This window comes from Heptranchias perlo, chromosome 18, assembly GCF_035084215.1.
Source record: "Heptranchias perlo isolate sHepPer1 chromosome 18, sHepPer1.hap1, whole genome shotgun sequence".
In the NCBI taxonomy this organism is placed as follows: domain Eukaryota; kingdom Metazoa; phylum Chordata; class Chondrichthyes; order Hexanchiformes; family Hexanchidae; genus Heptranchias; species Heptranchias perlo.
Window position 1 is genome coordinate 130,364 of NC_090342.1, and position 16,130 is coordinate 146,493.

Here is a 16,130-nt window from a genome sequence, read left to right on the forward strand (position 1 = left end):
AGCATGTTTAAGAAAATTTAATTGTCAAAGCTATTCTCTTTTTAATTGTTACATATTGATGCCATAAAAAAATCAAAGCTATAGGAAATACAGTGTGGGTGTCAATAAGGAGAAATTAAACAAAGGCTATAAAACACCAGAAAGTGACTTTGGCTCCTGCTGCATCTAAAACTTTGGGCGTAAATTTCCGCCCTTTCAGAACTAGCGTAAATGAAGGAAATTCGCATTCCCTGGTCTCTGCATGAGGGCGGAGCTATGCTAATGAACTCAGTGGGGGTTCAGCAGGCTTAACTCGAGCTGTGCAAACGATCAAGGGACTCATGTGAGTAGTAACGTTTGTGTAAAAACGGCATAAATCAGTTATTCGTGAATTTCTTCTGAAAAAACTATGCAACTCAACTGTTACACCATAGTAACGCTGAAACTTGGAGACAAAAAGGAGGGGGGGTAGCTCTGATAATAAAGGATGACATAAGGACAGTGGTGAGAAAGATCTTGGCTCAGAAGATCAGGAAGTAGAATCAGTATAGGTGGAAATAAGAAATGACAAGGGCCAGAAAACACTGGTGGGAGTAGTTTATAGGCCCCCTAATGGTAGCTATACTGTTGGACAGAGTATTAATCAAGAAATAATAGGAGCTTGTAACAAAAGTAATGCAATAATCGTGGGGGACTTTAATCTTCATACAGACTGGACAAATCAAATTGGCAAAGATAGTCTGGAGGACGAGTTCACGGAATGCATTGGAGACCGTTTCCTAGAGCAATACGTCATAGAACCAACCAGGGAACAGGCTACTTTAGATCTTTTTGTAATAAGACAGGGTTAATTAGTAATCATAGAAAGTTACGGCACAAAAGGAGGCCTATCGTGTGTGTGCCGGCTGAAAAAGAGCTATCCAGCTTAATCCCACCTTCTAGCACTTGGTCCGTAGCCCTGTAGGCTACAGCACTTCGCGTGCATATCCAAGTACTTTTTAAATGAGTTGAGGGTTTCTGCCTCTACCACCCTTTCAGGCAGTGAGTTTCAGACTCCCACCACCCTCTGGGTGGAAAAATTTCTCCTCAGCTCCCCTCTAATCCTTCTACCAGATACTTCAATCTCACAGTAAAGGATCCTCTGGGGAAGAATGATCACAATATGATAGGATTTCATATTGAATTTTAAAGTGATTTACATTAGTCCAAAACTAGAGTCTTAAACTTAATTAAAGCCAATTACATAGGTATGAGGGGTGAGTTGGCTAAAGTAGATTGGGAATTTAGATTAAAGGGTATGATGGTAGATAAGCAATTGCAAACATTTAAAGAAATATTTCAATATTCTCAACAAATATACATTCCATTGAAAAATAAAAACTCCACGGGAAAAGTGATTCATCCATGGCTAACTAAAGAAGTCAAGGATTGTATTAGATTAAAAGAAGAGGCCTTTAATGTTACAAAGAAGAGTAGTAAGCCTAGGATTTAGAAACAGTAAAGGATGAACTTAAAAAGGAAATTAGGAAAACAAAGAGGGCATGAAAAAATACTGGCAAGTAAAATTAAGGAAAACCCAAAAATGTTTCATAAATACATAAAGGAAGAGTAGCAAAAGTAAGCGTGGGTCCCTTAGAGGCTGAGACAGGAGAAATTATAATGAGGAATAAGGAAATAGCAGAGACGTTAAACAAATACTTTGTATCTGTCTTCACAGTAGAAGACACAAAAAGCATACCAGAAATAGTGGGGAACCAAAGAGCTAATGAAAGTGAGGATCTTAAAGTAATTATTATCAGTAGAGAAAAAGTTCTGGAGAAACTAATGGGACTAAAAGCCAATAAATCCCCAGGACCTGATGGCCTACACCCTAGGGTTCTAAAAGAGGTGGCTGCAGAGACAGTGGATGCATTGGTTATGATCTTCCAAAGTTCCCTAGATTCTATAACGGTCCCAACGGATTGGAAGGTAGCAAATATAACCTCGCTATTAAAGAGAGAGAGAGAAAACAGGGAACTACAGGCCAGTTAGCCTGACATCAGTCGTCGGGAAAATGCTAGGATCCATTATTAAGGAAGTGGTAACAGGGCACTTAGAAAATCATAATATGATTAGGCAGTGTCAACACGGTTTTATGAAAGGGAAATCGTATTAGACAAATTTATGAGAGTTTTTTGAGGATGTAACTAGCAGGGTAGATAAAGGGAAACCAGTGGATGTAGTATATTTGGATTTTCAAAAGTCATTCGATAAGGTGCCACATAAAAGGTTGTTACACAAGATAAGGGCTCATGGGGTTGGGGGTAATATTTGAGCATGGATTGAGGATTGGTTAACAGACAGAAAACAGAGAGTAGGGACAAACAAGTCATTTTCAGGTTGGCAGGCTGTAATTGGGGTGCAGCAAGGGTCAGTGCTTGGGCCACAGCTATTTACAATCTATGTTAATGACTTAGATGAAGGGACCGAGTGTAATGTACCCAAGTTTGCTGACGATACAAAGCTAGGTGGGAAAGTAAGCTGTGAGGAGTACACAGAGTCTGCAAAGGGATATAGACGGGTTAAGTGAGTGGGCAAGAAGATGGCAGATGGAGTATAATGTAGGGAAATGTGAGGTTATTCACTTTGGTAGGAAGAGTAGAAAAACAGAATATTTTTTTTAAATGGTGAGAAACTATTAAATGCTGGTGTTCAGAGAGATTTGGGTGTCCTCGTACAAGAAACACAAAACGTTGGCATGCAGATACAGCAAGCAATTAGGAAGGCTCGAGGGGCTTTATGGCCTACTCCTGCTACTATTTCTTATGTTCTTAACTTTACAAGTTTAATCCGTTGGCCTTTATTGCAAGGGGGTTGGAGTACAAGAGTAAGGAAGTCTTGCTACAATTGTACAGGGCTTTGGTGAGACCTTATCTGGAGTACTATGTACAGTTTTGGTCTCCTTATCTAAGGAAGGATATACTTGCCTTAGAGGTGGTGCAATGAAGCATCACTAGATTAATTCCTGGGATGAGAGAATTGTCTTATGAGGAGAGATTAAGTAGAATGGGCCTATACTCTCGAGTTTAGAAGAATGAGAGGTGATCTCATTGAAACATATAAGATTCTGAGAGGGCTTGACAGGGTAGATGCTGAGAGGTTGTTTCCCCTGGCTGGAGAGTCTAGAACTAGGGGGCATAGTCTCAGGATAAGAGGTCGGCCATTTAAGACTGAGTTGAGGAGGAATTTCTTCAGAGGGTTGTGAATCTTTGGAATTCTCTACCCTACAAGGCTGTGGATGCTGAGTTGTTGAGTATATTCAAGGCTGATACAGGTAGATTTTTGGACTCTAGGGAAATCAGGGGATATGGGGATTGGATGGGAAAGTGGAGTTGAGGTCAAAGATCAACCATGATCTTATTGAATTGTGGAGCAGGCTCGAGGGGCTTTATGGCCTACTCCTGCTGCTATTTCTTATGTTCTTAACTTTACAAGTTTAATCCGTTTGTTCAAATATCTATAATGTAAAACCAGATTATTGCCATTTAACATATCATTTTGTATCGTTGAATAGCATCTAGTTATTTATACCTATGATGCATATGTGTGTTTACATTTTGTGGTATTTCACTTTAACATACTGAAATAAATCAGTATCTCTATAGTTCAAATGGCATAACAATAGTACTTCAATTCAAATCATGGATTCCAATTATGAGTCTCCACTCTGTCGCTCTCCGTCATGACATTTGTGGCTGCCAAAGAAAACTGTCCAAAAATTAAATAAAGCCAAATTCCAACAAACTATACCAATACTTATTTTTGGACAGTAACAAAAATTAGGGTGTATTAAGCTACTTAACACATTTTGGGTTCAGATGACATTAAACCTTAGAAAGTTTACAACACTGAAGGAGACCATTTGTCCCAATGTGTCTTTGCCAGCTCTATGCTACAGCAATCTAAAATTAATTTCACTGTCCTGCTCTTTCCCCAATTGACCTGTATCTTCCTCTGCTTCCAATATTTAATCAATTTTCCTTCAAAAATTGCAATGGTCTGTGCCTCAACCACTCCCTGTGGCAAAACATCCCATGCTCCAAAAACCTCTGAGTAAAGACAATTCTCCCAACTGCACCATTCACTCTTGGTGACAATTCTCAGTTCATGACTCTGTCACTGACTCATCAGAGGAAAGAGTCTTTCCCTATTCATGCTATCAGAACCCTTCATAATTTTTTTTTTAAAAGCCTATTAAATCTCCTCCTAGTGTCCTCTCCTCCCATGGAAGTGTTCCCAGTTTCTCCAGACTCTCCTTGATTCCCATTCCTGGCATCATCCTAGTGAATCTATGCTTTAATGTCCTTTCTATAATGGGTATGCAGAACTGCAACTGTAACTATGGCCTAACCAATTCCTTGTACAAATTTGTCACTACCGTTTTTGTTCTTGTGTTGAAACCCCCTTTTTACAAAGTCCAAAATGGCTTCATCTGCACTCTCATTTCCCGGGAACTGTATATTCAAAGCCCTGGGTCTCAGTGTTCATCCACACCCTTCATTGTCTTTGCCTTGAGCATATACTCCCATTCCTTGACTTTCCTCCCCAACTGTATTACCTCAAACTCCATGTTTAATTGCATCTGCCAACTATCTGCTAATTTGTTTCTCTCCTTCTGAAGTCTGTTACAGTCTTCACTGATTGCCACCCTCTCCAAATCTGTGTTGTCAGCAAATTTTAATATTGGGGTAGATATTGGTCTGGGCCTGAGGCAGCACATGCCTGAACCAAGAGGCTGGAGGAGCGCCAGGAATTGGTCCTCCAGCCTCATCTACACACTGGGGGTGAACTGGCGGCATCTATCACGCCTCCATTGGCAGCTCACCCCACGAGCAACATCAGTTCTGGGCTGGCAGCCCTCCAGGCAGGGGTTTGGAGCGCAAGTTTATTAATGCTCTCCGACACCCGAGCCCCCATCCCGTGCCAGAGTTTGTAAATTATTAACCTGTTTTACTGCATAGACTGTATTCTGCTGTTTGTGTCCATGGTTCGTATCAGTCCCAATATAGAGCCCACCATCCTAGCCCTAGTGTATGTTGAATAAAATATTGTAAATGCGGACATCCTTGTCTCGATCTTTTGAAATTGATGTTTTGACTTTTAATTTCCAGAAAAAAAGTTCATTTGAAGAAGTTGAGAAATGGGATGGAACTGAATGAGAGAATGCTTTTCCATGGTACAGGCAATGAATTTGTAGAAGCAATATGTTTGCAGAATTTTGACTGGAGAATAAATGGAATGCATGCTACAGTATATGGTAAAGGTAAGCAGCAATTATATCAACAATAACTTGTATTTATATAGCACCTTTTAAAGTAGTAAAATGTCCCAAGGTGCTAAAGTATATGGGAAAGGGAAGCAGTAATTATATCAGGGCAATTTCACAAGGATTCACATTTTTAACAAGTAAAATTGTATAATCTACTGAATGTTACATTCTAAGAATTGGGAGCGTACTGAGGCATATTTTGAATCTTTATACAGGGACTTACTTTGCTCGGGATTCCTCGTACTCCAGTCGCTACTGTCGGACCGATGAGAAGCACGGGGCAGCCATGCAACCTCTGGGGGTGGTGCTATCTCCATTTGCACCATGTCAGTGGAAGTCACAATTTAAAACAATGTTTCTTGCTCGAGTTCTTGTGGGTGACTATATTACAGGGGACCCCAAATATACGCGGCCTCCTTCGAAAGATGGAAGTCTTGTGAACTTGTACGACAGCTGTGTGGACAACAAATGGAATCCAAAGATTTTTGTGATATTTGACGCTAACCATATTTATCCAGAATACCTAATTGAATTCAATTAATCACAAATTAAGAAATTACTGCTTGAAGAAAGAAGGAAAAGCTAAATTAAAAGGTAATTAAATAACACAATGAAATATTGTTATAAATCTAACCATTTCTTGAGGCACTAAGGCTGATTTTAACTCCCTGCCTGTCGGAAAGCTGGAGGGGGGGGCTCAATATGAAGGTCTTGGACTGACTGCCACTCTCTTGCTTGGTCACGTTCTTCCTGGGGCCTTCCGCTGGGTGGCCAAAGCAACTGCCTGAGTCAGGCAGGAGCCTCATGAATCTATGCAAATCAGGGCCCGACCATGTACATGGGACCCTGATGGCATTTTAGAGGCTGATTAAGCAAAGCATCTGTTGTGAACCGTGGCTCCGCTCAGTAAAACTTGGAGGAATGGCAGAAGAGGCCTTTCGAGGTAAGTGCTAAAGTTATTTTTGTGGGACAAAGAGGGGCAGGAGTGTTACTTCCCCCTGGCTCCCCTCCCTGTGATCACAGCCCCCACCACCTTGGACTTACCTTTCCCCCGGCTGGATCAACCTCTGGGCTGCCCGATATTGTGATATTAGCAGGCGAGCTACATCGGGACACTTGCTGCATAGATGTTAACGAGGCCCAGCCCCTCAAAGTGGATCGGGCCCGCTCCTCTCCTTCCCCCTCCCCTTAGCCGCTCCTCTCCTCTCCCTCCCCTTCCCATGCGATGTAATATACCTTTATCTGAAAGATGACATTGGGCAATGCGGCACTCCCTGAGTACTGTCCCTCTTGACTGTGTGGCACTCCCTCAGTACTGCACTGGAGCGTCAGCCTGGATTATGTGGTCAAGTCTCTGGATGGGGCTTGAACCCACAATCTTCTGACTCAGAGGTGAGAGTGCTACCACTGAACAAGACCAGCACCTCAAGTGCCTCCATTAAATCCTCCCCATTCTCCTTCCGTATTCTCGGAAGCACACCATCTGGGCTTGCTGTCGTTTCTACTTTTAGTTTCATTAATGTTGTAATACAGTTTTCTTTTAATGCTTATTTCATAGAATTACATAGCATGTACAGCACAGAAGCATGTACAGCACAGAAACAAGCCATTCAGCCCAATTGGTCCATGCCGGTGTTTATGCTCCACACCAGCCGCCTCCCTCCCTACTTCATCTCACCCTATCGGCATATCCTTCCATCCATTTCTTTCTCATATTTATCTAGCTACCCCTTAAATGCATCTATGCTAATCGCCTCAACTACTCCTTGTGGTAGCGAGTGCCACATTCTAACCACTCTTTGGGTAAAGAGGTTTCTCCTGAATTCCCTATTGGATTTATTAATGACCCTCTTATATTTATGGCCCCTAGTTCTGGTCTCCACCGCAAGTGGAAACATCTTCTCCACGTCTACCCCCTTTCATAATCTTAAAGACCTCTATTAGGTCATCCCTCACTCTTCTCTTCTAGAGAAAGAGACCAAGTCTGTTCAATCTTTCCTGATGGGTATAATCTCTCTGTTCCGGTATCATCCTAATAAATCTTTCTTGTACCTTCTCCAGTGCCTCTATATCCTTTTTATAATATGGTGATCAGAACTGTTTACAGTACACCGTGTGGTCTAACCAAGGTTCTATACAAGTTTAACATAACTTCTCTGCTTTTCAATTCTATCCCTCTAGAAATGAACCCCAGTGCTTGGTTTGCTTTTTTAAAAATGGCCTTATTAATCTGTGTCGCTACTTTTAGTGATTTGTGTATCTGTACTCCCAGATCCCTCTGCCTCCTCTACCCCATTTACACTATTATTATTCAAGCAGTAAGTGGCCCCCTTATTCTTCCTACCAAAATATAAACCTCACACTTGTCTATATTGAAATGCATTTTTTTTATTCGTTCATGGGATGTGGCCGGCGCTGGCAAGGCCAGCACTTATTGCCCATCCCTAATTCCCCTTGAGAAGGTGGTGGTAAGCCGCCGCCTTGAACCGCTGCAGTCCGTGTGGTGAAGGTTCTCCCACAGTGCTGTTAGGAAGGGAGTTCCAGGAGTTTGACCCAGTGAAGATGAAGGAACAGTGATATATTTCCAAGTCGGGATGATGTGTGACTTGGAAGGGAATGTGCAGGTGGTGGTGTTCCCTTTTCCATCTAGGTGATAGAGGTCGTGGATTTGGGAGGTGCTGTCGAAGAAGCCTTGGCGAGTTGCTGCAGTGCATCCTGTGAATGGTGTACACTGCAGCCACGGTGTGCCGGTGATGGAGGGAGTGAATGTTTAGGCTGGTGGATGGGGTGCCAATCAAGCGGACTGCTTTGTCCTGGATGGTGTCAAGCTTCTTGAGTGTTGTTGGAGCTGCACTCATCCAGGCAAGTGGAGAGTATTCTGTCACGCTCCTGACTTGTGCCTTGTAGATGGTGGAAAGGCTTTGGGGAGTCACTTGCCGCAGAATACCCAGCCTCTGACCTGCTCTTGTAGCCACAGTATTTATATGGCTGATCCAGTTCAGTTTCTGGTCAATGGTAACCCCCAGGATGTTGATGGTGGGGGATTCGGCGATGGTAATGCTGTTGAAAGTCAAGGGAGGTGGTTAGATTCTCTCTTGTTGGAGATGGTCATTGTCTGGCGCAAATGTTACTTGCCACCTATCAGCCCAAGCCTGGATGTTGTCCAGGTCTTGCTGCATGCGGGCACGGACTGCTTCATTATCTGAGGGATTGCGAATGGAACTGGACACTGTGCAATCATCAGCAAACATCCCCATTTCTGACCTTATGATGGAGGGAAGGTCATTGATGAAGCAGCTGAAGATGGTTGGGCCTTGGACACTGCCCTGAGGAACTCCTGCAGCAATGTCCTGGGGCTGAGATGATTGGCCAATTACAAGCCCATTCTGCAAGTTTATTAATGTCTTCCTGTATTTTGTCACCCTCCTCAGTATTAACTATAGCCCCCAATTTGGTGTCGTCCTCAAGGTTGAAATTATACTTCCAATTCCCGAGTCCAAATTGTTTATGTATTTGGTGAACAACAGTGGTCCCAGCACCGATCCTCGTGGAAAACCATTTCCCACCTTTTGCCAGTCTGAGTAACTGCCATTAACCCCTACTCTCTTTTCTATTTTGTAGCCAGCTTGCTATCATTCTGCTACTTGTCCTCTGACTCCACATGCTTGACCTTAGTCATGAGTCTACTATGTGGTACCTTATTGAAGGCCTTTTGAAAATCCAAATATATTACATCTACTGTATTACCCTTGTCTACCCTTTCTGTTACTTCTTCAAAAGAAACATAAGAACAGGAGTAGGCCATTCAGTGAGATCATGGCTGATCTGTGACCTAACTCCATACACCTGCTTAGCCCCATATCCCTTAATACCTTTGGTTAACAAGAATCTATCAATCTCAGATTTAAAATTAACAATTGAGCTGGCATCAACAGCCATTTGCGGAAGAGAGTTCCAAACTTCCACCACCCTTTTGTGTGTAGAAGTATTTCCTAACCTCGTTTCTGAAAGTCCTGGCTTTAATTTTTAGGCTACGTCCCCTTAACAGTTTTTAATTTTAGGCTACGTCCTAGACTCCCCAACCAGTTGAAATAGTTTCTCTCTATCTACCCCATCAGTTCCTCTTAATATCTTGAAAACTTCGATAAGGTTGGTCAAGCATGACTTTCCCTTTTGAAATTCATGCTGACTATTTATTATATTTTCGGTTTCTAGATGGTTTTTCTATTACATCTTTGATTATGGATTCCATTATCTTTCCTACCACCGACGTTAAGCTAATTGGTCTGTAGTTCCCTGGACTGGTTCTATCTCCTTTTTAAATATAGGAATCACATTAGTTGTCTAGCAGTCCTCTGGCACTATTCCCTTTTCTAAAGTGTGTGTGTGTTGTGTGTTCTCTACATTTGATCAGTTTAGTTTATTAATTATCTCCCCCATTTCTATCTTAAATATCTTTATATCTTTTTTGATCACTTCTTCTAATGTCATGCCCACCGTGTTAGTCTCCCTGATAAATACTGAGGCAAAGTAATTATTTAATATTTCTGTCATTACCTGTGAGGTTTATCGTGTATATCCATTAGTAGCTCTATCCTGATTTTTCTTTTGCCATTTATGTGCCTGTAGAATAGTTTATTTCCAACAATGCCTGTTTGACTTGCTCCTATAATCCCAATGAAGACGCAATACTTATTTTTAAAAAGATCTCCACCATTCCCTCACTCTCAAGTACTCACCCTCACTTTTCATCTCTAAGTGGTCCCACCTCTCTTTTAACAATTCTTTTGCTTTTTATGTGCTTCTTAAAGCCTTTTCCTTTCTTGTTGGGTGCTGGTTTTCTTTCATAGTCCTCTCTTCCTTTATATGCTCAATTTCTATACTTTTGATATTTCACATCTTCTGTTTAATATTTATCATGTGCCTCTTTTTTAAAAAAGTCATTTTTGTTCAAACGTCCCTAATTATGCATGAAGCCTTTGACATAGCCCTTTTACTCCAAGTAGGAATTTATTTAACCTCTACCTTATTCATTTCATATCTCCCACAGTACTTCTGCCTGACTTACCGTTTTTGTCCAACCAGTTAATCTGGATTTGGTTTCCCTTATTCCCATCAAAATTAGCTATTTTCCAGTACAATACCCTTATCTTGGATTCCAAATTTCTTTATCTGTTTTCAATCGGAAGCTAATTAGATCATGGTCACAATTTCATATTTTCAGGTCACTCACTGGCCTTGCTTAGTTACACAGAATCAGATCTAGTGCTGCGTTCTTCCTGCTTGTCGTGAAAAATACTGATTAAGGTAACAACCTGGATATGTTATAGAAACTACACCCAATAAACTTTTATTTTGCCCCAGACTACTTTAGTATAGCTAAATCCCCTATAATTACAACTCTTGCCATGGCAAACCTCTTTTAAACTGCTTACAAATCTCATCCTCTTTCTTTTGCACTATTCGGTTGTCTAAAATGTATTCCTAATGTGGTAACAGACCCTTACTGTTTCTTAATTCTACCCAGAAAGAGCGAATGACACTATCAATAAAAACTTTTCTGTCTAATCTTATTTAATTAATAAGACCCCTTATCTCTCTTTTTCTTTCCTGTGTCCTGAATTGTGCCTCAGCCAACGTTTCTGTGAAGGCTCCATCATGCCTCTCCATTCTAAGTATTGCCTCTAGTTCCCCAACTTTTTTCTAATGCGTGTGCATTCATATATAAACAATGCAGACCAGACACGTTCATAGTCCTCGTTACTCTTTTCCCTTTTTTATTCTTTCCTTCACTATCTTTCTCTCTAACCAGTCTCCATCACTCCATACCCCCTCGAGCTTACTATTATAGACTATTTTGCCCCTCCTTCATATATTCAATTTAGCAAAATTGAAGCCCATGGGATTAAAGGGACAGTGGCAGCATGGATACAAAATTGGCTAGGGGGTAGAAAGTATAGAGAGTAGTGGTGAATGGTTGTGTTTCAGACTGGAGGGAAGTACACAGTGGTGTCCCCCAGCGGTCAGTGTTGGGACCACAACTCTTTTTGATATAGATTAATGACTTGAACTTGGGTATAGAGGGCATAATTTCAAAATTTGCAGATGACACAAAACTTGGAAATGTAGTAAACAGTGAGGAGGACATAGACAGACTGGTGAAATGGGCAGACACATGGCAGATGAAATTTAATGCAGAGAAGTGTGAAGTGATGCATTTTGGTAGGAAGAATGAGGAGAGGCAATATAAACTAAATGGTACAATTTTAAAGGGGATGCAGGAACAGAGACCTGAGGGTATATGTGCACAAATCTTTGAAGGCAGCAGGACAGGTTGATTAGGCTGTTAAAAAAAAAGCATATGGGATCCTGGGCTTTATAAATAGAAGCATTGAGTATAAAAGCAAGGAAGTTACGCTAAACCTTTATAAAAGCACTGGTTAGGCCTCAGCTGGAGTATTGTGTATAATCTGCCTCTTCCTAACTGGGCAAGTACATTGTGAGCAATAGTAAGCCTGGAGGTCTTTCTGTTTAATCAAAAACACAACTCCTCACGCTCCCTTTGCAAGATCTCCCATCCTGTTTTTCCCTATGTCATTGGTTCCAAAATGAATCACAACTTAAGGCTGCTCAACTTACCTTTCCAGAATGTTCTTCACCACACTATTATGTGCCTTGCCCTGTCACCTGGGACATAAGACCTATGAGGAAAGGTTGGACAAGTTGGGCCTGTATACATTGGAGTTTAGAAGAATGAGAGGTGATCTTATTGAAACATATAAGATCCTGAGGGGACTAGAAGGGGTAGATGCTGAGGATATTTCCCCTTGTGGGAGAGACTAGATCTAGGGGCCACAGTTTTTAAAAAAAGGGGTCTCCCATTTAAGACGGAGATGAGGAGAAATTTTTTCTCTGAAGGTTGTGAGTCTGTGGAACTCCCTTCCCTAGTGAGCGGTGGAGGCAGGGTCATTGAATATTTTTAAGGCTGAGTTAGATAGATTCCTGATTAACAAGGGAGTCAAAGGTTATAGTAGGTAGATGGGAAAGTAGGATTGAGGTCAGATCAGCCATGATCTTATCAAATGGCAGAGCAGGCTCGAGGGGCCGAATGGCCTACTCCTGCTCTTAATTCGTATGTTTGTAGACCATTCAGGAGTCCCAATGATGACTGCAGAAAAGGCTTCCTATCCTTCTAAAGATAAATTCCCTCTAGTTACTGTATCTATTATAACAAACACCTGATGAATTTCAAAATGTAATGCTTTAAAATGTATTTTCAACTACTTTTATTGTTGAGCAACTAAACCTCTAAAGCCAATGTTTATGTTCTTGCAATTCCCAGATGATGACCCAGTCATCACGATGAGGAGCGAAGTTGACTCAATACAAGAGTGAAGATGACATTGAAGGAATTAGCCATTCCCTGCTTGTCAGGGCAAATGAATCTTACTTTTGGCTAACAACGTGCAACCCTTGCCCTCTCCTACAAGTAGTAATGACTTTAAGAAGGAAGAAAGGCAAATTTGAAGTCCTGAGACCTACTAGTGGGAAGGGGAAACAGTCTCAGAACTTGTGTAAGCATTAGAAGCAATTCCATCTGGATATTTTGATCAGTATGTTGTGAAACGATTAGTCAGTTGTTACAAAATAAAAATATTACTCGTATCTCCTGCCGAGTGGCTGATAGGAGGTCAGACACAATAGTGTTTTATAAGGAAAACAATGGAGCGAGGAGATTAATTGGATGTGGAAGATTTAATTAACTAATTTATAAGAGAATTATATAAATGTTTCTTTTGTTGGTTGTTGTGGGGTGGCAGTGAATGAATAATTTATTTAAATGTAATATTAGAGATGTTCCATTAGATATAGAGTATGAAAAGAATCGTGGAGTGGGGGATTACATGAATTAAGTTGGAGCAAAGATAGAATTAATAAATTTATTTTTGAACAGTAAATAGAAGGTTATAAAGTTTTTGTATTTAAAAAAAGATTGAAATTGAAAACTTAAGATTTTTTTAAAGAACCGTAAATTGAAGAAAATAAATGTTATAAAATGATTTGTTGCATTTATAGAATTATAGAATCTTACAGCACAGAAGGAGGCTATTTGGCCCATTGTGATTGTGCTGGCTCTTTGAAAGAGCTGTCCAATTTAGTCCCACACCCCAGCTTTTTCCCCATAACCCTCCTTTTGAAAGTTCCTGAGGATTCCGATTCCACCACCCTTTCAGGTAGTGCGTTCCAGATCTTCTGTGTGGGACATAAAAAAACACCTCATTACCCCTCTAGTTCTTTTGCCAGTTATTTTAAATCTATGACCTTTGGTTACTGACCCACTTGCCAAAGGAAACAGTTTCTCCCTACTTGCTCTATCAAAACTCCTCATAATTTTGAATACCTCTAGGTCTCCCCTGCTCTAAGGAGAACAATCTAATCCCAGCTTCTCCAATCTCTCCACATAACTGAAGTCCCTCATCCCTGGTGGTATCCTGGTAAACCTCCTCTGTGATAAATGGACAGCCAGACAGTGAAGGACTGAATACTTTTAGTTGCTTATAAACTTCATTTGCTGGGATCACATTACCCCTAATGCATCCCTCGCACAAAAACCCATAACTTCTCCCCAAGCCTACTCCCTTATATATGGGAGCCTGAGAGTTCCCAATTGCTCAAGCACCTGAGCTTAATCATTTATAAAAAACACAAGCAAAAAAAATTCTTACACTCAACAAAACATTACATTGTGATCTGACCCTTCGCCAGAATCCCTATAAGCTTCTTTATACACGTATCTCTTTTTGTAAAACAATCAGATGGTTGATGGCTTGAATCTACCCATCTTAATTTTGGAGATTTCCTTTCTCTCCAGCATCTGTTTCAAACCAGCAAGATCAATCCGTAGATGTTTTTCACTTACATTTTTAGTACAGTGTACATTATCCCATATTGACTGATTGTCTACATAACATTCTATGGATATACTATTGTCAGTCCTCCCATTATACAGGATGTCACTCAAAATATTTGCCAAATAGATACCCATATCTACTGCCTCTACAAGAGCCAGTGTTTCAGCATCTAGAGTACTTTTAACAACCCTTTTTATTTTCTTTGCTTTGCTTCCCAAGCTAAAGGACAACATTTTCCGTTTTCACCCACAAGAAACACTGTGAAACCAGCTGTACTAGAATACCCATCAGGAAGATAGCATATGAAGCATCGCTAAAGAAAACTAGCTTCATTTTCTTTGGGTTACCTAAGGATGGGATCTTAAGTTGACCATAAATCAAAACAAATTATTACTGGAGGGATAACATTTGGAATATTAGGTGCAGTTTTGAGTACTATTTCTTCATGAAGACATTAATGTACTGGAAAGTAACAAGAATGATTCTGTGACTTGCAGCTCTAAAGTAGAAAGGAAGAAAGAGGTTGCTTATATATAATTCTTTTCACATCAACATCCCAAAGTACTTTAGAGCCAATTAATTATTTTTTTCAAATGGCGTCACGGAAATGTTGGCAAATGGAACAGCCAATTTGTACACAAGGTCCTAAAAATAGCAAATGAGACAAATAGTCAATGAATCTGTCTTTGGTGGTGTTGATTGAGAGGAAGAATTCCCTGTTCCTTTTCCAAAAGTGCCAGGGGATCTTTTACTCCCATGTGAACAGGCAGACATGGTCCTGGTTTAATGTCTAATCTGACATCACCTCTGACAATGCAGCAGTCCCCTTGTACTGCTCTGAAGTGTTAGCCTAGATTCTGTGCTCAAGTCCTAAAGTGGAGCTTGAATTCACAATCTTCTGTCTTGGAACTAAACTGATGTCTAAATAATGAAGGGGAGTTGCAGAACTGAGTTTTTTCATTATTATCTATGTTTTAAAAAAACTGAAAAGAATTAACAGTATAGATGTAAGAGGATTATTTAACTTAGACCATGCGTGCAGGAACAGTAGTATGAAGTGAAGTCTCAGCCAAGATTTACGAGTAGAGAAATTTCTCCCACAGATTAGTGGATAGGAACAGACTCTAATGTTGTCATTAATGCCTTTAAAGCTTTACATATCTAGCTATTTTTTAAATGAGTTCAGTGTCCTAACCTCAACCCCACAGGAGACTGGTCAAGAAGGTACGAGCCCATGGAATCCAGGGTGCCTTGGCACTTTGGATACAAAACTGGCTTAGTGGCAGAAGGCAGAGGGTGATGGTCGAAGGTTGTTTTTGTGACTGGAAGCCTGTGGCCAGTGGGGTACCACAGGGATCGGTGCTGGGTCCCTTGCTGTTTGTGGTCTACATTAATGACTTGGATATGAATGTAAAAGGTATGATCAGTAAGTTCGCTGATGATACAAAGATTGGTAGGGTGGTAAATAGCGAGGAGGATAGCCTCAGTCTGCAGGACGATATAGATGGGTTGGTCAGATGGGCGGAACAGTGGCAAATGGAATTTAACCCGGAAAAGTGCGAGGTGATGCACTTTGGAGGGACTAACAAGGCAAGGGAATACACAATGAATGGGAGGACCCTAGGCAAGACAGAGGGTCAGAGGGATCTTGGTGTGCAAGTTCACAGATCCCTGAAGGCGGCGGAACAGGTAGATAAGGTGGTAAAGAAGGCATATGGGATACTTGCCTTTATTAGCCGAGGCATAGAATATAAGAGCAAGGAGGTTATGATGGAGCTGTATAAAACACTGGTTAGGCCACAGCTGGAGTACTGTGTGCAGTTCTGGTCGCCACACTACAGGAAGGATGTGATCGCTTTGGAGAGGGTGCAGAGGAGATTCACCAGGATGTTACCAGGGCTGGAGCGCTTCAGCTATGAAGAGAGACTGGG

At 41.0% G+C, this 16,130-nt stretch overlaps 1 protein-coding gene across 6 annotated transcripts in view; it reads left to right on the forward strand.

The window, feature by feature from the left end:
- The window catches only part of LOC137334478 (protein mono-ADP-ribosyltransferase PARP11-like), a 91,708-nt gene extending 75,990 nt beyond the window's left edge, over positions 1 to 15,718 (forward strand). For all 6 annotated transcript variants that reach the window (XM_067999161.1, XM_067999164.1, XM_067999159.1 and 3 more), the window contains exons 7-9: positions 5,130 to 5,281; positions 5,503 to 5,881; positions 12,630 to 15,718. In XM_067999161.1, the coding sequence (XP_067855262.1) occupies positions 5,130 to 5,281; positions 5,503 to 5,828 (478 nt within the window). In that variant the 3' untranslated portion in view covers positions 5,829 to 5,881; positions 12,630 to 15,718. The remainder of the gene's footprint in view (positions 1 to 5,129; positions 5,282 to 5,502; positions 5,882 to 12,629) is intronic.
- The last annotated feature ends 412 nt before the right edge of the window (positions 15,719 to 16,130 follow it).